Raw genomic sequence first — 25,643 nt, 5'->3', positions numbered from 1 at the left:
ACCAGCTGTAAAAATACGAAAGGCATGACTTTTGTAAGAAAACCTAAAGGTTAAAGGGAATTTCTGAGCAAACACCTATTTGACTTTTAAAAATTATAGGTAATTCCTTTAACATTTTAAAGTACAAAAAGGTATACACCCTACATAATTAAAATGATTGTGAAATAGACACGGAGAAAGTCTTAACCGGGGGCGGGGGGGGGGGAAGGTAGGGTGGTGGTGGTGGTGAATAAATAAAAAGAAAGTCATTTAATACTCTTCATTGCATCTGCAAAGAAATGAAAAAAATCAAAGCAGACAGGTTCCCACATACTGCTTTCTAACTTCATTAGACAACCATTCATTCATTCATTCACAAGGCTTCTCAAAACCCAGTTTAGAAAACTCATTTCAGAATTCCCCTGCAGCAGAAGAGCTGCTACCAGTCCAGAATTGGTAATGTTAGGGTTCCTCTACATATATATAAATATATAAATATAAATATACATATACACACACTGCATCATCACAGAAAAATAAGTTTGATCCTCTTCAGAGAGCTAATAAGAATTTAAGCTACTTAAATCTTCTTCTAAACTCATCTGTGGCACATGAAAGATCTGAAGGCAGTTTTAAGCATGTATTAGAGAAGGTACCTGTAATTTATGATGCCTGTCATTTTATTTAAGAATCGGTGCATGTATTTTCTTATACTTTAAAACCTTTTCTGAGAAACAATCAACCTTTAATTACCTTGACTGTTACACATATATTCTGCATATAAACAAAAGTAAGTACAAATACAAACATCTGTGTGCTTACATACACAAATCCATATATATACAAATACATATACTTGGTAAGGACAATATGTGGCTGGTACATTTGGGACAGTACAACAGGGACATCTTGCAATAGCTTGATTAGAGAAATGGTCAGAAGGAATATGCCCACTCTACTAAGGCTGGGTGATCAAGCTTACCAGACTATTAAGTCAATTAGAGATGTGGATAAAAGCAGGTTTACCTACACCTAGGTGACAAGGCAAACTGCACCTGACCAAAAGGGTACCAAAGGCAAAACTGCTGAATGTTTAAGTGCCAACAATCATGTATGTTGATAAAAAGCAAGTTTAAATTAATTTTATAGAGGAAACATGCAAAGGTAATAAATCTCACAAGAAAAAAAGAATTCAACCCAATTTGGTGCCTTCAACAGTTTCTCCTTCTCTTATTACTACTACTTTGCTGCAAATTTATAAGCAGCTACTAAGATGTGTTAAACACACTCTCAAAAAAAAATAAATCACTCCATCACCTCTGCCCCAACCTACCCTTCTCCCTTCAATGCCCTGTTTCTTCATTAATTACACCAAACTATAAATTTAACCAGATACCAAAATAAATTACATGGCAGGACTTCCTTTATTTTATTTTTTAAGCCAGTTTATTAAAGAATATACACAATGCAAAGAGAAAACACATGAACAGAACTATCTGGCTAGACACACTGGTAACAAAGATGTACCTTTACATAGGAAAAAGGAAAAAAAAGTAGCAACTTATCTCTCAACCAATCAGCACAATTTACTTTCCGTCTTCCCTATCTTCCAACTCCCCTGTAATTTTGGCCGATGCTAAGGAAAGTCACAGGATTTTTTAAACTATAACAATAATAGAAAAGAAAACACAACAAAACCCACCACACTGCAAACCAAGTTAAGGATCCTAAATATTCTCTGACAAACTGACCTGGAAATTCACCTAAAGCTTTGAGACCACAGAGCACTAGTCAGAGTAGAAATTCTTGTTTTTCTTAAAGCACTGACTCATCACCCATATGACAGTAGAAAAATATTTAACAAAGCTGGAGAACAGCAGTTCGGTTTCCTGGAAAATAACACAGAACTTTATATTCTCCTAGAGTGAATCTGGGAACAGTATAGATTTTAACACTCAACTGCCCCAGCATAAAATGAATGCCATTACTGCACAGTTTGATGGCTTCCGCTTGTCAAAGTGTACAAGGTCATAAACTCGTTCAAAACATATGACATCAAAGACGTCAATCACAAATTTAAATGCAAATAATAGTTGTTTGTGAGGAAATGGTATATACCTGGGTCCAACCACAAGCTCTAATACACTGCAGCTTCCAACCTGAATGAGAAAAGCACTTTGACTGGTCAGCTGACCCAATGTCTACCTTTTCTATAGCCAGCTACTAGAACACATTCCACATTTTTGGCAACAAACACCTATGATACTTCAGGATGATCTCAAAGAAGACATCAAGATAACTTAGACCTGATGATTATGAACTACCAGCTAATAGTCACAAAACAATGGATAAGAAGAAAAAATGCCACACAGCTGTATTTCCAGTGATGTAAAGAAAAAGTCTGACTATGCAGAAATCAGGCAAGAGAATGCAAGACATTTTATCTAAAGGTAGCTCACAATTGCCACATTTCCACCAGGCTGAAAAATAGCTTAGCAGTAAGTAAAAACTGACTGGACAGAAACAGAAATAGTATTTATTTTTATGAAAGCAAATTAAAATTTGTTGCTTGCAAATAACAAATCCAACAAATATAATATAATGTTAGGTGAAGACTACTTCTACGCTGAACAATGTGCCTGTTTACTTCCAGGTTTTGAGATTTCTCCCCAGCAGTCTCACAGATTAGTAAAGATAGGGTTCAAAATTAATTAATACTTCTTTCTAAAACAGGACACCTAAGCCAGTACACAACATCTCACGTGCTCACATACCCTCTAACATAGGTTATTTGATTACGGAACACTATTTCCAGCACCACTTGCAACAGGGCTGGGAAAGAACTTTCCCAAAGCCATCCTTGTTGGGCAGCTATCAGTGCTAGTTAAAGGAGTCTAGGAAGATCAGCCAATAAAGTATTATTTGATAGCAAATAAAATGGTCAACAGTTTGGCACAGAAAAACACCTTGCCTCTCCTTGCTGCAATAAAGGAGTGAGAACCAAATCTTTGGTTGTTTGCAGTGTAAAGAAACATCTTCAGCATAATTGCCTCTTTACAGTAAAAATAAAAATGCTTAAATATTATATTACAATTAAATTGTAATTTTCACTGCAGTTACAGTAAAGCACCTGCCCCTACATGCTCAGAAAAAAACTACATAGCAGGCTAAGCAGCACAGGATCTTGAAACAGAGAAGTATGAGCAATGTACAAAGAAATTACAATAAAGAAATGAACCAAAACCAACTGACACTCAGAAGAAGAAGAACTGTAAAAGTGGAAATGAACAAAGGGATGAATACAAGGTTTATACTAAGTGCTTTGCTACCAAAAATAGACCAGATCTTTAAGAAAAAGGTTTTCAATTGCATTTAAGGAGAAACTTTTAATTGCAAAAATGACAAGCTGAACACATACTCAAGATTTCAGAGTTGAGCTTGGCAGTGGCAGCAGCATTTCAACCCTCTAAATAGGAAGCTCATTACAGTAAAGAGAACAAAAGTATATTCAGACATTTCTAAATATCACAGGTTAAGTTTGCCACAAGATGCAAAAAGTTTATGAAGTACTGCAATGAAGAATCATATCTACTAGTTTTAATTATAGTTTCTTTTCTTACCTTCTCGGCTTCTAGCCATTATTATTAGTTGGCAGATCACATTAATCATTTCTTGAAGTAGCGCAGGACTCTTTTTCAGGATAAACTGCTGATCTGCAAGACAAAACTGCTGCAATTATGCTGCACTTCTGGTACGAAAAAAGACAACACTTTACATGAACTGGACATTTAATGGTGCAGCCTTCATTTCTATTCATTCTTGTATTACTAAAAATACCACTTTATTCTCACTGACACGTGTCTAACATTCCCTCACAAAACAGAGTAAGCTAAGAAGGGGCACAAATTTTGTATACCAGACAAGCAGCTTCCATACAAAAAGAAAAAGTACTTATTATATCCATCTAAAAAAAAAAAAAAACAAAAAACAACACCACCAAAAAAACACCAACAGGATGGCACAGAACATTAACCAGTCTTAGTAAAACAGCATGAAATCTTCAAGTAATTACAGGTTAAAAAATAAAAAAATTTTAATCAAGTGAAACAACAGGTTTGGAAAAGTAACGTTTTTAAGGTACTAAATACTTTTGAATACAGATCTGTGAAGTTGTAAGTAAAGACAGCAATTACATAGCAAGGAAAATGAGACATTTTTAGTGACTATTTAAAATTGATTTTTCTTTTGAAAGAAATTGGAAATTTTTAACCAAAACATTTTCACTGGTTGTTGTTTGTTTTTTAATTTGCATTAAAATACAGGATATCTCAAGTTTGCTGGTCAACCTAAAACCATGGGCTTCATGGTTGAAACTTGAACTGCATTTAGAAACATTTCAGTTCACCTATTTACGAATATGAAAAACTGTAAAACATAAACTGAAGCTCATAAGTAACTAGTATTTACAGTTCTAATTTTGCCATCTTTGCTTCACACAGTGAGCTAAAAAACTCCAAAAATAATCATGTATGGAAATGTTACAGAGCAGTGTTGCAGTTATCATTGATTTCTTTATTCTGAAAACCAAAAATACTTCACATTTAATTATTTGTTCTATTACAAAGAGAATAAAAAAATTATCAGTCATATTTGCAGCCAAAAAGCACTAAAAAGAAAGGTATCAGTACTGCAGGGCTGTCAATAAGTAAATGTGAAGTTAAGCGTTTAAAGAGTCATTAACGTTGAAAAACTAGGTACACTGCGTGGAGACTACTGAGTAGAGATCCATGCAACTCTTTAATGGACAAGAATGCAATGTATTGCCCTGTTTCCAACAGTATCTGATTAGGGGAGAAGCCATTACCTTCTTCAAGGACCTCAGGAACTTTCATCCTGGCAAGATGAGTCAAAAGCAGAACTCTGGCTTTCAGGCTGTAAGGGCAGGTGAGTGGAGGCTCATTCTTCTTTAAATTTATGCCACCAATTTCTCTTATTAGCTAAAATAAACACAAAATACTATTTTGGTGCTAAAGAGAAAGAAATACAGGAGGACAACAGTTTACAAGGGAAAAACAATTATATTCACAAAAGCAAGACTTAGTAACTCTTCCCTGAAAAGTTCTGTGGAGATGAACATTAGCCATTTGTATTCATAGCCCAACTTCAAAAAGTCAAAAAGTGTCTTTAAATGCCTTATTTCAATGTGGGAGTGAAGGGAGAAATAAAGAATTGCACACAAGAAACTTGCCTTGAATAGCATTGAGTAAATTTGTATCAATAGATACATATTTTAAAAATCTGATTTTATTGCCAAGGTTTACTAGATTCAACCTTATTTCTAATGTATTTATATTAAATTCAGTATACACTACAACATCATCACCTTAAGACCTTTCATCACCTTTCATCACCTTTAAGACCCTGCCAACTTCCTCAGAAATAGTCTCAGGTATCACAGGAAGGAAGGTCGTAAGCCTGAACATCCTGGTAGGCTGAAGATCAAGTATTTTAACATATTTATAAGCAGCACCAACTTGAAAACAAGTGTGGCATTCTTTATTCAGGATGACATCTCTTGATCCTGACTACACCAAGACATTGTACAGTTCAAACAAGTCTCCCTCACCTGAATTTTTTGAAGACCCTTGAGGGAGAGGCTGCAAAGCTGAGTAACAGAAGCTCATAGTTTATAGGAATCAATACAGAGCCCAGAAGTTTCACTTTTTAGGTCAAGAAGTCACCTGAGAAGAGACTGAGGTTCCAAAATCTCCAGCCACAACAGGAAGTTAGAATATCAACAGCCAGGCTACAGTGATCTTTGACCAGCCTTTCTCTACAGTAGAAGAAAGATCTTCTAACAAGAAGTTCCTTATAACCTGGTATAACACCAGACTAAGAAGAGTAAAGCTTCAATAAGAAAACTTTTTAAAAAGTATCAATACTTGGGTTATAATAAAACAGTGAAATGAAAATGGCAAAAGTTATCACTGTCCCAAGAGCAGGATACGCTAACAAAAGTTTTTAGCAATACTCTTCCGTATTGATGTTTTGGAGACCTGCATTGTCATATATATACTCAGAAAAAGAAGGAACACGTATGACACTGATTACTAGACCTTTAGAAATGGAACAAAAATCCAATAGTACAAAATGCAAAGTTGTACACTTGCAAACTAACAAGAACTGCAGGTTGAAGATGGAAGCTTTTCGGCTGGAAAACAGAGGTATGCAAGAGAAGAGAAATCCAGAAAACCCATCAATCCCACACTAGCTGTATTAAACGACCATAGGAAGCAGTTGTGGATAACAGTATGCCAAAATTTATTTCCTGCAAAAAATACAGGAAGAGTAATGCCACCAACTATGGCACTGCTGAGACTTAATATGGAATACTGCAGACAATTCTGAGCAGATAAAATAAAAAATAATGTAAAATTTAGACATATATCAACTGGGAGCAACACCCTGTTCAGCACATAGCAGAGGGAGGGAGGGAGGGAGGGATTAGAAGACAACAACTTTTCTAGCTTAGCAAAATAAAAACAAAAAGAGAACAAATGGGCTATTGCTTCTGTCTATAAATGCATTAAGGATATACATAGCAAGAAACATTTAGACTCACGATTAGCCATGATAAAAATCATGGCTATAAATTGGTCACAAACAAGTTTCTTAACAAACATAACAGCAAGTTCTGGAACATCTTCTCAGTAGGATATGGTTACAGGAGGCTTAACTGCCTTTTAAATAAAGAATTATTACATGCAAAGGGCTTACACAATGCCAATGCTTGCAACAGCACAGGAGAAGAACGGATAATCAAGGTGATCTTTTCCAGTCATGTGCTCCCACTGCTGAAAAACCTCACCTAACCACAATTACAGCTCCTTCTCTTAAAGTCCACAAGATGATAAAGAATTCATAAAAAGACAAAGACAGTTAAGTATCTTAGCCTATTTTCTTTGTGTTTAGATCATGAAAGCACGTTTTCAACTTGAAAATCTAACTGCGTGCATGGAAAGGTTAAATCTTTTGAGACCACAATCCCTTATTTAGCAAACTTGAAACATCTTCAATGGATCATTTTGTATACTGTACTTTAGGCTTCTTAAAACCAAAGTGTTCGTTTCTGATAAATAGGACTTCCTAAAACTCTGCTAGCTAAAACTAGTTGCCACATTTATGCATTATGTCATCTCTGTTGGGAAAACTGTGTGGAAATGAAAAGGCAACCAGAGGGGAACAGACATTCATAGAGGAATCTTTATAATATTTAAAGACATTATTAATTCAGATATCAGATAATTTTACTCCAGTATTAACATATTCAACCAGGTCTGTGTTAATGTTTTGAAGAACTTTATCAAGTGAACATCACCTTATACAAATACTCAAAATTTGTAAGGACTGACACTCATTCTGCTTTTTAATTGCTCTGAGCATGCAATCTAGCAAAATCCAATCTAAAACTAACTAATACCATGGTAATTCTTCAGGCCCATGACAGCCTCCAAACTGAAGTGAGTGAGAATTCCCTACTTAGTTTTCCCTCCTCAAAAACCCAACCCAGGAGTCTGTATACTAAACTGATTCTATTTAAGCTAAGTATTATCACCAATTAATGTTCTTTTCTTTTTAAAATAATTAAATAAAGTCTAGCTTCTAATTCTTATTTCTGAAAGAAGAATCTGTTTTGTTGCACCTCAACAAAATTCATGCCTGGAGAGCTTGAACTCTGTCAGCTAGTCACTTAGAAATGACAACCCCTTCTTCCCTTGAATAAGTCAGTTATTTATAAAACATCTCTTGATGTAACTAACCTGTGGTATCTGAATGTTGTCTGCTGGTCTACTTGTAGCATCTTTATTGTACTGAGGATCAAATTCAGATGCCCCTGCTAAAACCATGGTAAGTCCTGCAAAAAGAATTGAAGGAATACAGAGGAAATGTCAGCAACATCCTATGCCACCAAGTGTTTTCTTCAGAACCCTCATTCTTAAAACTTATTCCCACTCTTCCCCTGGCAACCATGAAGATCCATGGATATTTAGTTGATCAGTTACTACTGCCACAGGGCAAAGGAGGCAAGAACCAATGCCTGGCACAAGACAAAAGAGATCATTCAAGGCTCTATTTTACATGGCATCAGGTCCAGCATTTGACTCTAAATGTCTTCACAAAAACATAGTTAGGCTTCTTTAGGACTGGCACACATCACTACACAGCAGCTCGACTACTTCTGCAAGCACACAGAACCATTCCTCTCAGCAATTCATGTGCGTGAGGTGGCACCACAGTGCACGTACTGGAGAGGGAGGCAGGAAGGGTGAAATTTCAACTCAATTTTCTGTTCAGTCAGCATTAAAAATTCACCAAAATTTTTAATTATTAGAAAAGTAGTTCAATACATACCCCTAAAAACAAAACACACGAAGATGATTAACTGCTCTTTTCCTGATTTTATTAGGAAAATCCGTACTACCTTAAAGCATTCTGTTGTGTAATTAAGATGAAAGACCTACACAATGGGACGCTTTAGCCTCATTATTAGCTTTCTGCTCATGAACATATCAGATCCTTCAGCCATATGCAGTAAGAGGAAGCTCACGCCACCATTTTCTTCAGTTAAAATAACCTTTTCTGCAATAGTTACTTGGGCTTGCTTCTTAAACTTTGAGCAAGTTCTCTTCTGAGCAAGTCGAAGTTATTTTTGCCAACTTGCAGTGCTCACTGAATTCCAATTACTAACAACTAGTCAAGTTCCCCAAGTATCGACTTTCATTGCCATTCTCAATTATCTATTTACTTCCTGAGCAGAGCATATGGAAGAGTTACAGACAACTATAAATACTTTCCTATTATTTAATATAAAAAACTGTGGATCTTCAGGAAAGGAAGTTTAAGGAACTCATTCATCCCAAAGCCCAAAACAATATGTAAAACAAGTCATGCAGATTTGTTTCACCATTTCCCTGGACCGGTTTGACTACAATTGCCTGGGCTTAAAGCCTCGAGTTTTGGCACTGGTACCTCACCACTGTGGAATTCACAGACAAGCAAAAGCCTACGTGATCACTCTGTGGTTTGTGTAAGCCACCTCAGCTGTGCCTCATTTTTCATTCAGATTGCACAACAGACCTCAGCAGAAAACAACTGACCTGCCTCTGACCCCAGGACTCCCTGAAAGTGTTAGTCGTTAAATAAGGCCACTCAAATTTAGGGTTAATTTTTTTAACCAATCTGTAGAAGAGACCAGGTGAGCCTCAAACCTATAGTTCTGAGCAAGGCTCGACACAAAATAATCTACTGTTGAGAAGTCTGGAGATAGAAGAGACCAGGTTTGCCACGTCTCCCTAAACTTCTAAAGCTGTCTCACCTACTCTCCCACTCCTCTTTTCTCATCTAGCTGTTTGGAGATGTAAAAGAGCATAAAAATATTACAAGGGTCTGAATTCATCCCACACACCAATTCACTTGTGTTGTGCCTAGAAAGCTGGTGTATTTATGCGTTCTTATCTCCTAGACTTCTTGAACTATCTGCAAAGCATTTCTGTTCAATAGGAAAAGTATGTATCAACAGTCCTTGCAATATTCCAGCAAATCTGAAGCTGAACAGTGCAATTCAGAGGAGTAATACAATGTATTTAGGAACCCTTTTTAGAGGGTTTGGGGGCTTTTTCATTCTGCTTTTTAATTGCTCTGAGCATGCAATCTAGCAAAATCCAATCTAAAACTAATACCATGGTAATTCTTCAGGCCCCTGACAGCCTTCAAACTGAAAGATCCAATTCTGCACAACATAATGCATCTACAGATTTCCCCAGAAAAAGAGGTCTTTATCCTTTTACAAGTGAGCACACAAGAAAAGTTTATCAAAACCCATAAATAAGTAACAAAGTAACATGAAACTGATAGAGAGATTTTTTTAAATAGAAATTTAACTATAACATAAGAAGAATAGAGAAGCAGAAATACTATTTCATTCTTAGGTGAAACAAAAAGTTTATGAAAGAAGGGTCACAAAGCCAATTTTGTTACACTAACAGCAGAAAATACATATATAGGCTGTGCTCCTAGTGGCCACATAGCAGCTCAGGACTACAGGCAGGTCAGCATACAATACTGCGTTTTGTTTTATTTTTTTAAATGTACACAGACAGGCACAAATATACGCAGGGCTTCTTACAGAGTACTCTTTATCCACAACAAAATGAAGCTTTAAAAAACACTCTAAAAAGAACCAGAAACATTATTTTAACCTAATAAAGGCTTATAAAACAGACATTTTAACCTGAGCAGATTGACATTTCCAGATGAACATGCCAACATTTCAAGATGCCTGTTACTTACGTTTCATGTCCATGTTCCGTGTTTTATAGACAAAATATGTATATATTTGAGTTGTCCGAATGAGAATTTGGTCTCCGCTATATCGTATTGATCGGTACCACCAGGAACCCTGAAATATTTAACAAGAACAAATTGTCATCAGCTATGATGAAGCACTGAAACAGCTATGCTGCATCACCTCTTGTCTGTTCACAACCAGGTAACTCAGCCCAACTGATTTTACACCTATGTTAAGATCAGCTGAATTTCAGGAAAGAGAAGCAAAAAAAATACTTGCCAATACAAATTCTAAAAAGCGCACCAATACATTCACCTGACAGAATCTGACTCTCAAACCTTTTAGACTATCTCTAGCCCAGAGAATTCCCCCCCAGCAGACACACACACATGCACACATATGCACTGCTTTATTTTTGGTGTTGTTTTAGTGAATCCAGTAAACAGTAAATCCACTAGATTTTCCACTTTCTATATACCTGGTAACTCATTGTGCATCACCGTATTCAAATCAAATTCAGTTTGGGCAGACCAAGGCCAAATCAAGAAGAGTAAGAGATACCTTTAAGAAAATTTGGGGAAAAAAAAAAAAAGTCATCTAATCAGAAAATGCTTTTCAGAAAGGGAATGTGGAGGTGGCCCAGTGCCCTTGCTGTTAAGTTTTCAGAATTAAGCCATACGCCTTCAGGCTAGCGGAATTTTCCAAACCTTCAGAAACACTCCAATAATTCAGTCATTAGCATTACATCAGTGGCTTTAAACTATGGAACTCAGTGTACAGTGACTGTACTCTATAATGCATACTAAGGAAAATGGTGTACTGGGTTATAAACTGCAGTGTGTTCATTAAACTACTACTTGTAAGCAAAGCCCACTAACATGAGGAAAAAAATCCAAGATACATCTCAATCTATTGTAAAGTTTATCACAAGCAAAAAGTAGCAATCAGTAAAGCAGTAAGCAGTGCTTACTATTATTGATTTAATAGGCAATAGTGTAAATTCCCCTACTACAGCAAGAACTCTGCTATTTAATTATTTGAGAAGTGCTCTAGTACTGTACCCCACAAACTTTTTTAATAAAATTAGGTTTGATTCTTCCATGAATAGATGAATCCTGACACAACAGTACACAACTTTCGTTAGGTTTTTGCAGAAAAAATTAGATTATAATCCCATGCCTATCAATTTTTTTTTTTTCTAAGTACAGGTACTAGAACTATAGCCAGTCCAATCTACATGAAAGAGGCTGCCCCTACTGCTTTTGCAGACAGAGCTCATCTCTCTCGCCTCATGTACAGAGCATTATTTAGGTCAGTGGAGGTCTACAAAGAATTATGTATCAGTATTTTCCTTTTTTGTTAATCTGCATTCAAAGGGCAGCACTAACCTTACTTTTAGATTCTTATCTAAGATATAGCATGACTACCCTGTAGCTAACTTTGACTTCTTCATTGATTCATAAAAGAGAAACAGGCCCATTAAAAGCATGAATCATCTTGAATGTCTACTTTAGAATGAAATGATAAAATAACTTGCTCCATAAAAATTACTATTCCTCTTCACTGACTATAAAAGAAATTTACAGTGACAACTGTGAATGCAGGAGTCTACATCTCGTAGAAGGGCAGGAGGCAACAGATTTTTTTTTTTTCTGCTCAGGACATTTCTTCCTAACAACAGAAAGAATGTTTACTTTCACTTGAGCTATGATAAAGCTGGTATAAATCACTAAAGGTACACATATACAAAAAAAGCATCAACAAACACCAACTTAAACCTAAAAGGAAAGGCAGAAAAAAATATGCAACATTGTACCCTGGATTTTAGACTACTTATTCAACAACTTGTTGAATAGCCACATTTAATTTTCTACCCTAAATCTTCAATTATGCAGAAAGACTCCCAAAAAGAAGGTATAATGCCTGGCTGAACCTCTGCACAGAAAGATGCAAGCAGTTGCCAAGACCTCAGGAAACTTTTTCAAATTAAAATCATTTTCCCAAGAGTAAGAAGGTTTCTAGGTGTCAATTTTCTGAGTCTTTCTTCATGCCATACCCCCAAATGCACAACACTGGATAAGGGACATTGTTCAAAAGCAATAATGTAGGGCAAATCTGAGTCCTGAAATATCACTCACCTCACACAAAGAAATCTCAAGAGCAGACATCTCATGATGTACAGAAGATCAATAAAAATTGAAGTTATGAAAACAAAGGCAGCTGGGAGAAACCACATCAACAACCTGTTCCACATGCAATACTTATTTAAGTACCACCAGCTACAGACATCTCAGTCTTGGCTGTACAATAACAGCAGTGAATACATTCAAGTTCACCACATCACATTAATTTTCATGTGATGAATGACAGAAGGTACAAGACAAATTACATAACTCAGTCTAACACTTGCTGTATCTAATACTTTCCCTTATGGCTGTCTATCATGGCACTGATTTTTTTTTTTTTTTTTAAACTCTACAGTAACTAGACTTTTTCCATCAGAAAACACCCACATTTAAAAGAAAAAACCCTCACTCACTTGCCCTCTCTATGGAAGGCAAGACCAAGCAACTCAGCTCTGTTTACAGCTTGGTTACAGAGAGTAGAATACTAACTAGATAATACTTACCACAACAACTGGAAGAATAACCATAAATGCTAATCCATATACAAGCAAAACCTATAAAAGAATTATGAAACATACTGCATTAGATACTTCAGTTACTTAATACCACTCACTTAACTTTTATGCTAAAGTACAGTCAAGTAGTATTACCACAAACCTACTACAAATTAATGTAAGCTTATTGCATAACACCTATTGTTACTTCTGAAGGACAACTTACAAGTAACATAATCAGTTGGGTAGAGTTTAAATAAGGAGTATCAGTGTAGTGTAAGTAATCGTATAAATCATCCATGCATTGTCTCAGGTGGTTTCTTTAGTAATTAAAGAATTGGCAGCGAAAATGTGACACAGTGGAGAGATGATTACCACATTAAAAGAAATCAAGCGGGTAAACCAAACACATTGCAGCAATAAATGCAAGAGGAAGGATATTTAGACACTATGATTACAGCATCACTAGCAAACCAAATGGAACTACAGAAATCCAACAAACAGTTGGTTTGAGCTACTCTAACCCTTCTGACTTTTGAAATTTGCTTCAAAGATATATATTTGGACCAAAGTATTATTAACAATGTATTTTGACTAAGATACACAGTATTAAGCACAAACATTTTAAGGCAGACAGCTGCAAGTTCACCTTAAAATCCTGAGATAAGTAAGTTGACTCACCAAAATTGAATTTTTCTGATCCACAATCCAAGCTGGCAAAGCTATACCAAAGCTTGTAGCTATAGGATTAAAGAAAATAAATTCACTATACAATATTAAGGAATTGTTTTAAAGTCACATTAAGTCTGACAAACAAAAATACCCAACAAAACCACCAGTCTATAAAAATAATCCTCATATTTATCAATGAGCAAAATTTAATGAATTTAACAAAATAAATACACTCAAGTACACAATAAAAAAAAATCCAATATTTAAGTGCAACATCTGAAATACCAGAGATTTTAGCTTAACATATTGAAGTGAGAAACATGCAAGATTAATATATTTAAAAAAAAAAGAAAAAAGAAAAAAAAAAAAAATCACAGATGGAAAGATTTACGAGTTTTGCCTTGCATAGTTTTCAGCAGTTTAAATACATACAGCTGAGTAAATAAATGCAAGAAAATGGTTTGACCCAACTGAATTCTATGGGAAAAGTTTTATTTGTTTGTAAGTTTAGGAAAGTGTTCCAAGATGTAAATTGCAAAAAACAAAACCTTCTGCCAGTTCAAATTTCTGTGTGACTGGCAAGAAAAAGAAAGGAATACTTCTCAATTCAAAAGGAGTCAGGGTGCAAAAAATAGAAAACATGATTCTTTAACAGTAACACCTACGGCACACAGATCTGAACACTAAATAACATAAAATAGTTTGTGTTCAGACACTTTGATAGTCTCCTTGCCCCCATCCATGCTTGCTGAGCTGAAACACTAGCAAATACCAAGGGGAAAAACAGTGTACTAAAACTGCCCTAAGTTATTAAAAGCATATCTTTTTATTCTCCAGGTCCACCCCCATGCTTTGAAACACTGGTCAAATGATTTTAGACATTCAGTATTTTACTTTTAGTAAAGAGGCAAGTCATGCCAAAGACAAGAAAATTTTGTTTGCCTGCCTCCAACCTCCATGCTGCTCCAGTTGAATAGACAGAAATACTGCTTGCTGTTCCTTTTTGCTGGGCATACAGGGTGGGACGAACCTCATCTAACTTGGTTAGACATGGCTAACACCACATGTGCTTCATCTCACCCCAAAATATACCTTTATAAGGGACTGTCTCCATTTTTTGACTATGGGAACTAAAAAACTAAAGTACGCAGCTTGGATTTTTACACTATAGGTGTATAAGTGAAGAGAAGATGAATATCACTAAATTAGAAAACTCCTCACACTTCAATGTGGAGCAAGGTTACAGAACAGAAGACGTGAAAGAATTTCAGGCTTCTTCTCACCCTTCAGATGAAGCGATGATGAGAGACCCAGAAGTAAAGTAGAGAATTCCAATTCTATTGTAGTCTGGTTTTCAGAAGAGCAGGCAGCTCTACACTCACAGTTTGAACTGCTGCCCTGCCAAAGAATCACTTCATTTCACCTTTTGGTCCCTTCAGGTTGAGAAAGCGACCTCTGAACGAATCACACCAAAAAAATCTTCATGCCTTTAAATGCTCGTTTGGCTGAGTTTTCTTTTGAAGTCACAGCTTCAGGTCCATTCAAGGACACTGACATGCTGCCTAACTTGAAATCCTATGCCTCGGCAACACTAACTTAGTAACTTGTGGATGCAAAAAAACAGTTTAACATCAGAAAAGGTCCCAGTAAAGCTATTTGTGCATATACCAGACTAAAATTTACAGTACCATTTTGCTGATTTTGTGACAGCTTTTCTGAAGCAAGATCTTATTTGTATTTTGCAGCAAGAGGAAGAGAGTCCTCCTACTTGCCTGGCTAGGAAACCAAAAGAAGCTAAGAGCTGAAAAATCTGCTATGCTATAAATCACACTGGTTAAACAAACTGAGCCACCACCTTAGTCCATCAAAAATGCCTTCATCAGACTATGATTTAGTTGGCACGGTTGGTTTTTTGAAGGAGAGAGAAGATTGTTTCTCTGAAACACTGACTCAGGTGGTGGGAGAGGGGTCCCTGTTAAAAATTAATTTCCCCTGTTGGATGGATTTATTCAGAAGAATAAATTTCCACACAGAGCTCTCACATGTCATCCTGTAACTTTGCAATTAAGTTTCAAATTCCATTTATTATTTCCAAGCTGGCCTTAACTCATTCCATGTAGACACGTAGTACAACTTAGTCCGGCAAACTGCAGAGCATCAAGCAGAGATCTATAGAGGCCTGTCCTAACAGGTGGCAGGTTTACTCTTTGCTTGTAAAGAGTATCACAAGCAGCTAGAAATACACAGTTTTCTTTCTCATAACCAGTCCACTTAAACAACAGTCACAAAGATGTTTTATAAGTGACTCACACAACTGCAAATAGGAGATTGGGGTGTGGGGGAGTGAACTATTAGCTTTCAGTATTAAATTGTTTTAGTTTGGATCATCTACTGTAAAACTTTAATACATCATCATCAGGATTATTTTCATGTAGCTACCTGCCCAGGAACAATCTATCAGCATAAGGATAATTACTAAGATTCCTCCTGATGAAGGTGGCATAGAGCTACTCTCAAACATTACTGCTTCCAGCAAAGAGAAGGCAGATGTGTATACAGTATTTATTTAAATACATACATATCCTCACATACATCCTTTTGAAGTGTGTTTATTGCATTATGGCTAGTTGTTAATTTTTCAATACACATTTATACTATCTGATCATAAATACTAACACCTCCTTTTAACATTGGCATGCTTCTCTAAACACTAAGGCTAACTGAGAAATACCCTTCTCTTTTCCCCTGATAAGTTTGAGAAATGTGAAAACAAACTCTTCCCTACTTCTCCATCCCACCATCACCCCAGAGCCACTTTCATAAGCAAAGAATTGATGCAATGCATTGCTTCAATCATAGTAAAAACTTATTCTGTATATAATAAGATCTGAGTGATTCTCAAATTATCAGATATTACACAGCTCAATGCACAGAAATCACAGGACTTCTAAATTCCTAATTGTTACCTTGTGGTCCGTCTGGATTACCAAATTCTTCCCAATTTTTTCGTGATTCTTCATCAGTTAAACTAGTTTCAAGAAAAGATACACGTTAATGCAGAAGTAAAGACATTTCTCTAAATCATTAACATAGAGAAACTTTAAAATGTGCCATTTACACTACCCTTTAGAGATGGTTTGGCAAGCTAAACAGCTTCTCCTGTTGTTTTTATGAAAATCAACATGAAATGATACTGCTGCATTCCCTCATGATACGCAGGCGAATTCTTTTACGCACTCTGACAACAAAAGAAATGTGACACAGAAGGTGCACCCTCGTACAGGGGATTGGAATGATTATGTCTGCCTTTCATGAGAGGGGTTGTGTATCCATCAGCAAAGAGCACTTTCCAGTGCCAGATTACAGTACAGCAAATTTTTAAAGACAACAAAGGTTGAAAATATTAGCTTTTTTTGGAAATGAGGTGAATATGCAAGATGAGTTGATAAAGCAGTTGTCCATATGGGCTTTTAATTCTCTTGTCTAGACTTTCAGTCTTTGATGGCTTTCTGTTTGTTTTTCCCTAGTTTCATATGTGAGAAAAAAATAAGTTAAGGCACTACCTCCTAAATCTTGGTTTCCATGCCTGTTCTCTAATGATAGTTTCTTGGCAATAATGTACTACCTCAAACAGAATCCCTGTTACTGGAAGACAGAAGGAAACAGAAGACCAGGCAATCCCTATACGGAAGCTGTGGTTTCACAGAAGAAATCCAGTGAATGATTCAGACATCTCCTGATCATTTTTAAGCCTCACATTTGTTAATGAGCAGACTCATTCAATGGATAGGTTTTATTTTCTTTTAAGACAGCATGGCTAAGGAACTTCACCATCATTTACTTCAAAATAGACACCTGCCAGAGCCCTTGCAGTAGCATTTGAAGTATCATACTGTATCACTAAGCATTTGAGTGTTAACTTGCAAAACAAAGAACTGAGATGTGTCAGGAGTTCAGAAAGCAATACTCCAATATCCTATTGAAGAGACTTTAGTAGTGATGCAGATGCATTTAAGTGGAAGGCATGATTTCAAAACTGCTCAAGTGAACATGGTGTTGGTTCTCCTCACCTCACCCCAAACAGGACTCTCAAGCAGTCACTAAGGTCAAACACACAGACAACTGACTTAAAAGCAGAAATCACCAGCTTGCTAGTATTCTCCGATGACGTGACTATCCTAATAAACCCCTACAGTGAAAGAAGGCTCAGAGGGCATGGGCAAGGGCAACATGCCATGAATCTCAGGCTGACCACACTGACTCACCACAGCTGCTGCAAAGAAGCCAACAGTCTCAACACAATGGGGACTGGTGGGTGGCCTTTGTTTGAGGTACACACCTACTGGTAGTATAAATATTCAAGTGCATTTAAAAAGTATGAAAGTCTCCTCAAGTTTGTGAGACCAGCATGGGGGAGTGCATACCTGACTCAGCCTAATATGCTCAAGCTGGCTTCAACCCGTAAGCGCCTTCCCAGCACCTGGGGACACCAGCATTGTGACAGTGAGTGTATTAGAGAGACAGGTAATGGGAATCACATTGATAGTGTGATTGAACTGTGTATTGAAATTCCTGTATTTTACTAAGCCTAACTTACAAAATATACCAAAAACACAACATAAATGTACCATTCTGCTAAATCAGAAATTGTGTGTAACATCAACTGTCTTCAGATAAGCAAAGTTGATATTAAACCCACATACAGAAAAAAAAAAAACACACCACCCAAAATAACAACAAACAAAACAAACAAACCACCCTGTTCAGATACTACTGGATTCTGACAGATGACCATCTAGAATGGAAAATAATACAATGCTGTATTAACACTCCACGTATGAACAGCATTATAAATCCCAAACCCACATATTGATTATGCAAAACTTAAAAATAAAATAAAATAAAAAAATCTCCTTTATACCAAGTTCTAATATTTGACATCATCTCTCAGATAAAGAAAAAAGTAAGCTATAAGCAGAGATAAAGCCAAAAAATACTCTGGAGGAAAAGAGGATTCAAGGATACAGCTTTTAAGATATACACAGGTAATATGAAACAGTCACCGAGTGAATAATCAGGACTGGAAGGCAAGTGCAAATGAGAAGGGACACAGAGGAGCTGAGGGAAAACTGAGTCAGAACCAGAATGAAAAATCTTTGTTGTTAGGTGAGAACAAATTTAAAATACTCTTCCTCACTCTTTGGCTTTATCACCAGGAGAATTGAACACTATTTACTTCCTAAGCTGTGCTTCAGAATTTCTGCAACCCATACTGTTCTTTGTCATCTTTAAGGCTTAATATGTATCATACAGGAAACATTCCTCCTAGTTGACATGGAAATTTAATACAAAGACATAACGTCTTACAGCATTGTGACAGTTGCTAAACGATTATCCTTCCTAACTTGTACAGAGCAAACATGCACTGAACCAAGTCATGTTTTGATTTTCATCACATATCCAAACACATTTTTCCTGGCTGCTTAGGCCATCCTTGCTATTACCTTAAAGGTTTCCCCACTCATAACTTCAAGTTCCCTTTTTTTTAATGGACAAAAAAGAAACTTACGCTGCATAGGCCTTAGCAATCCTCATGAACATGACTTCATCTCCTCCTTTATCTGGATGGTATTTTAGCGACAGTGCACGGTACTGTTTCTTAATTTCTGATATACTTGCTCCCTTAAAAGGAAAGTTTTGAGTTATCTATTAATAAATACCTTAAATCAAATCTATTGCTCTGTATCTGTAAAGCACATCATTAATGCTTCTCTGAACCATCCACTGAACTAAAGAATTAGGTTCTAGTATGTGATCATAAAACTCCATACATGTTTCATGGAAACATGATTATACTACTTTTCTAATAACATTTTAATAACCATTGTATTTTAAAATCAAAGTCACAGCCTAACAAAAAGACATTCAGATGACAGGGTATTGTTTTTTTTCTGGATTACTTTGTTCATTGGTCCATAGGGAGAAAAAAAGAAAAAAAAGTAAGGCCTTCTTATCTGTTTGACAAATCTTTTCCTAAACATATTCATGAATACAATATTCTCACTTGCAATATTCTTCCACTTAAGCAAGAGTTCATAGATCAAGTATGATGGTTCAGTTGCAGCTTGCAGGCAGAAATAAATCTGTCAGTCAGGAACAGCAGACTGTCTTTCTGCTTAAGAATGCCTTTGACTGGAAGCATCCTATCCATAAATTCTTTCAAGCTTCTTGAACAAAGGGAACACATTACCTATACCTGAGAAAGAGATGGATTTTCATTCTACTACAGCATACTTAAATCCCACAAACACAGCCCCTGTGCATTAACTTTCAGGTTGGTCTGGGAAACCACTACTCAAGAAAATCCACAAAACTTTTTAGCAAGTGCAGACAAATTTTTTCTACTAAGCTACCTGCTTCACTGAACCACTATTATAGGGTTTTTACCATTTTGTGGTAGAGGACTAGTGTGCTGACCTCTAACTGCATAATTAAAGATGACAGTACTGTTTCAATAAATTTAAACTAGAAATTTAACTACCCTGAGGCTTCATTTGCTGTTATTTTACCCTAATTTTTTTCTCTCTCTGCAACAGAGGGTGCATGTGATCCCTGATAAGCTGATGACAAACTTCCTATCATTAATTGATTACTCCTCCTTCTCAAAAGCTAGGCTACAGTGGTTAGGCCTGACTTACAGAAATGCTTAGTAGCCCAGGACACTTAGCGTCAGTCAGCACTCTGCTTGCAACACGGAGCTTCCCTATATTAACTACTTACAGGGGAAAAAAAAAAAAAATTAAGACCCCGATTGTCTTACTTAAAGAATCCAACATTATAATCAGTTTTGAGCTTCATCTTTATGCCCTGCATCCTCCCTGTGAAATAGCAGTAAGGATACTTATTCAGTAAATCAGTAATAGTATCTCAGTGCCTTGTGTATTAGTGAATTTAAGTGATGTGCTCAAGAGGGCTACTTTATGTTCAAAACAAGGTGCTGATATTATACATAAAATAAGATGCATCTATATTAATCCGGACTTTGTCCATGTTGTGGTTCTCCTAAGGAGAAAAAAGCCTCTTCCTATAAGCTGATATGTTAACAAAGGACTAAAAAACCCAACAAAACAATCTTGGCCACAGTGTGAATGCAAAGAAGCAAATGAATTACTGCATACCAAAACTGTCAATTGCTTTTATCTGCAACTTTTTTTTTTTTTTAGTTTGGGTTTTTTTAACAGCAACAAAAGTTCCATTATCTAACAACACTTCAACATCTCTATCAATAGCTGAATCACTTCAAAATCAGCAGGGCTGGCAATGACTCTAATGGTTTCACTTGATTGATAACAGAAGAAAGATGTTCACTTTCCATGTAGTCTGAACTACAAGTTTTTCAAGGGGATTTAACAGACATTGTCTTGATACCACAGAAATACATAAAATAAACATGCTCTGGAATTCTGGACTATCTTGAGCTTGACTTCAACCGATTTCTCTTCACGGCCATCTCTTCATCCCTCATATAACATCTCTGGCTTTAATTCAGCTTGCCCTTACAACAGCATGTTTGATCCCTCCATCAGTTACTGGAGCATTCCAGTACTGGTTTCTTTACCTGGGGGTTTCTTTACCTGGGTAAGTTGCGTGTGCCTAGAGCATGTGTACAAGTTTTCATTAATAAACATTAACTTAAATGCTTTTTCCCCCTCAGGGTTGTTACTTGTAGAAATTTGCCAAAGATGACAGAAGAAAATCCTCTGATGACCTAATCCCTAGCCTGACTTGCTCAGCCAAAGTGAACAGAGACACACGACTGTTCAAACTGCACAGTTGCAACAGACACCATTCAACGGTAAAAAGGTATCTTGTTCCTCTGCGTCAGTGAGAGAACGCAAGTCAGCAGTCAGTCATTCAGAGGAACTGAGCAGAGGCTGAGTTTAAATAATTTGCTCTACACATGACAGGCAGATCTTGTTCTACTTGTCCAGCTAGAAAGTGGTTAGAGTCTAGCTATAATGGTGTTCTTACCATAGAAAAGCAGTACCAGTGATACTATGCTTATGGTGACAAGTCCCATTACTAATGGCAAGACATGTATTCGTTAATATTCATATACATATTAAACTCTCCCACACGAACAAAACAGTATCAGGTTTAATCAAAACAGGTACATTCAAAGTTCTTCCATATTACTGCGCTGAGCAGTCTCCACAGTGTACTTCCTTAGACTGGTGAGTAAAACATACCTCAGACTTCAGAGCTGAAAAGATTACTGTTAATCATAAGAGAGGCTTTATGTCAGGAAATAATTAACATAAACAGAGAATTTGCTCGAGGTATTGTGGTTAAGATGAAGAGTTCAACAAGATTAAATGAGAGTATGAAAGATGTCCAGAGGGTCTACTTCTCTCATTGAGATAAATAAATTTTTACACACGTTTTGAATCAGACCTTCAATATAAATAAAGCACTGCATCTGTTTTCTAGATAAATACTATTCTCCCTCCCCCCCAGTTTAATAAACCAAATTGTTGGTGTTACTATGTAGAATTTGTGTTTGCATACAACCAAGATGCAATTTAACCTTTACTACATCAAAATGAGCCCTTTAGTGAAACCTTTCATTTACAAGAGAAATACTGCTGTACAGCTGTAAATCAAATGAATCCATATTCTTGTTTATAAAGTTTATTCAGCAGTATCTCCAGAAATGTTTTTTGAGATGATTTTCACAGGGTATACAAAACAGAATGTCTTTTTTGCTTTCCTGTACCACAGCATCAGAGTAAAGACTCAAAAAGATTCAAAACCCCCACCTCACTATATTAAGAAAGTCATCAGATTTTTTAAGGGGTTCAATACAAAAAAAAGTTATAAATTAGTAGAGATATAGGCGAAGAATATCTAATTACAATATGGAGACTTTACAATATGGAGTAGCAACTTTCAGATGCCAATATAGAACAAAACCACTAGATACATTTGCTAAAGTTAACTTACTTTGTTTACAAAAAAACACAAGCCTTAAATTTGACACCTAGACACAGAACATACCACTACAGTAGTACAGACTAGCAGAGGATGCTGTTACTTACAGGATCCAAATGTAAAACCTCATAAGGGTTGTATTCTTGATACTCTCGATCTGTTTTGGAAACTTTGTATGCAAGAAACAAAAATAATGCCCAGCCAGCAAGGAGGACTATTTTCCTGTTGGGGGGGGGGGGGGGGGGGGAATAAAAAAAAAGAAAAGAAAAAAAAAAAGTAAAAAATTTTTTACATGCACAAATCCTCTAGGACTTGTATAATTCTACAAACAACAAAAGAAGCCATTTGATATCAGTCTTCAATAAACAGTATTAAAATAGCAAGAAACATTAAAGCATGTATGCACATTTGACACAGGTAAGGCAGCTGCTCTGACTAATTCTGTTCTCCCTTTTTTTCCCTCTAACAAAGGCAAGCCACTATCAACAAAGACTCTTTCCACTCTTTAACTGTCCCCAGCAGGTATACAATAGTATTTCCTGTTCTTAAAGGATTACTTCAATCTGATCCTAGACAAAGTCAATTAAAAAAAAAAAAAAAAAGGCTGAAATAGATGCATAACAGACAGCAAAATATTTTGAGCAATAAACAAGGAACTGAAGGATATAAAACCAACAACTTCAAACACACAAATTATTACTCCTGTATATTTGAATATACATGTTTGCATGTTAAGTATTTAAATCAAAAGACAGCACTAGCATCACTAACTTTAGTGAAGTAGAATTGGTTTTTGGAACAAAGAAATAAAGAAATACATTTTCTTATTTAGTAGGGCTGAGGTTCACTGGTTTCATTAAGCAGATAAAGAACAAACGGCATCCATCTTGATTTCAAGCCCTACTAGATAATAATGATGGACTATTAATTACTATAATAGAACAGACTGCAAATGTCTCTTCTGTGACACAAAAGCCATTATTATATAAATAATTCCAGCAGCTTTGACAGGGAAAAAAGAAAAGTATTTTTATTAAAAAAAAAATGTAGGAATTGCTTTAATGGGAAGTCATGCAAATGAAATGTACTTACTTTACTGTAGGAATTAGGTTTTGTTGTGGTTTTAACAGTCGCAAACGATACCACAAGCACCTTCCATATACATTTCTTATATTCTTTAATCGAATTTGCTCTATAAAAATAAAGAGAAAGATTATGTTTAACCAATGTGACAAAAAGCCGAAGTACAGACATGCTCACTTCATCCTGGAGTAGGTAGCACAAGGTCAATTGGAGGGTTAACAAAGGACCCAGCAATACTGTAGGGGAGAATGTTTTTTATCCACTTAAGTGACACTGCACATCCATAAGCCTTAAAAGTTAGTCAGGTTATTCCCCGCTGCCTGAAACTAATCTATTCTATTTTCCACATGCCACACAGCAACCATCACTTATGAGCCCAGCCTTTGCCCAGCTAACGTGCACCTGTAAGTTTTACTTCTACCATTTTACACTCAATGGAAGACTCCCAACAAGTCTTCCATTTCCATATGTCAGTTCCTGTGTGCAGGAAAAACAAATAAACCCAAAAAATCTAACCCACATAAAAAACAGCATTTGTATACAACTGGATTGCAGTTAGAGCAACAACTATTTCCTCAATTCAAAATATGATCCATTTTCCTCCTGTTTGCAAAGTCTGCTTTTATAAGTTGCCTTTGTTTAGGTTCTTCCTGTTGAAGGGGAAGACGAAGCAAGAGTAAGGTAATAGTTATTTGTAAACAATATAGCTCAGTAATACAGGTCCCTGACAAGAGAGTATACCCATTAATGACAAACTAGCCAACAATATTGTTTCCTCTGTCCCTTTGGGACAGGATGGAGCTGGAAAGAAATTGTCACGGTGATGTTGACAGTATAAATACAAGGCATGGAAGCTCTCTCTGTTAAGAGAGTTTCAGTCTTATTTCAGAGTTAATCAAGACCAACTTAGTCTTGGTCAAACAAGTCATTTGTGCTAAAAAAGGTATGATGCTAAGCAAATAGCTTGTAGAGAATTTCTCTAAGCAGTGAAACTACATGATATAAAAGATAAATAGGATTGAAGTCACTTAAGTAACTTGTCTATCCGCAGACTCTGCAGTCTAACTTGCAACACTTTTAAGTGAGGTCACTGTAATTACCTTACATGCAAAGGAATAAGACCACTTGGCCCTTTTCAGGCTAAGGGTGAAAGAATTAAAGAAAAACAAAAATCATCCTGACTCAATACATTTAGATATTGCTGGTAAATAAAGTGACTAAATTTACCAATTTAAAAGAAGTTTGAATTACCTAAAAGGCAGGAATTATATTAACAGCATTGATCCAAAGCACATGTTAATCACATCCTAAAAAGTCTTAAATCTCAACTTTGTACTTTTAACAAGGTGATGCCCTTAACTAAAATAGCAGTTATGATATACAGAAACATTTCTATTTTACAAATTTCTAAAAGGTGATTGTAGGAGACAGTGACAACCTCAGTTTAGCTATTCTGAAGATATTGGGAAGACATCAAGCTGGCATTTCAGGAAAAAAAAAAAGTTGATGGCATTAAAGACTAGACAGATTATTAAATTATGAAGACTAAAAAGCCCTGCTACAGAAATGGGGAAGAAAATATTCTGGGGGGTTTAATTGATCACTAAACAACTATGAGCCATAGTGCGATGCTTTTACCTAAAAGGCATCAATGATACTTGAACAAACCAGGCATCACAAGCCTCATAGAGGACACATGTAGAACCATAAAATTATTTGGTTCGGAAGGGACCTTAGGATCATCTAGTTCCAAGCCCCCATCATGGACAGAGATACCTCAACACTAGACCACATTGCTCAAGCCCCACTGAGCCTGGCCTTGAACACTACCAGGGATGGGGCAGCCACAGCTTCCTTGGGCAGCCTGTTCCAGTGCCTCACCACTCTCAGTAAAGAATTTCTTCCTTGTATCTAACCTAAATCTCCCCTGTTTAAGTTTAAACCCATTAC

General features: G+C 36.2%; 1 protein-coding gene across 2 annotated transcripts in view; it reads right to left on the bottom strand.

Annotated features, from left to right (window-relative positions):
• The window catches only part of SEC63 (SEC63 homolog, protein translocation regulator), a 57,170-nt gene that overhangs the window by 15,751 nt on the left and 15,776 nt on the right, over positions 1-25,643 (bottom strand). For both annotated transcript variants that reach the window (XM_061460198.1, XM_061460199.1), the window contains exons 2-11: positions 23,703-23,802; positions 22,718-22,832; positions 19,189-19,301; positions 16,586-16,647; positions 13,629-13,687; positions 12,957-13,007; positions 10,330-10,438; positions 7,800-7,894; positions 4,844-4,976; positions 3,600-3,692 (exon numbers count right to left, since the gene is read on the bottom strand). In XM_061460198.1, the coding sequence (XP_061316182.1) occupies positions 3,600-3,692; positions 4,844-4,976; positions 7,800-7,894; positions 10,330-10,438; positions 12,957-13,007; positions 13,629-13,687; positions 16,586-16,647; positions 19,189-19,301; positions 22,718-22,832; positions 23,703-23,802 (930 nt within the window). The remainder of the gene's footprint in view (positions 1-3,599; positions 3,693-4,843; positions 4,977-7,799; positions 7,895-10,329; positions 10,439-12,956; positions 13,008-13,628; positions 13,688-16,585; positions 16,648-19,188; positions 19,302-22,717; positions 22,833-23,702; positions 23,803-25,643) is intronic.

Source organism: Pezoporus flaviventris, unplaced genomic scaffold (genome assembly GCF_033815535.1).
Source record: "Pezoporus flaviventris isolate CSIRO_AGI_PZ_B2104156 unplaced genomic scaffold, CSIRO_AGI_Pfla_v1 ptg000031l, whole genome shotgun sequence".
NCBI lineage: Eukaryota > Metazoa > Chordata > Aves > Psittaciformes > Psittacidae > Pezoporus > Pezoporus flaviventris.
The sequence above is the reverse complement of the archived record's forward strand: the minus strand, read 5'-3'. Positions and strand labels throughout refer to the sequence as shown.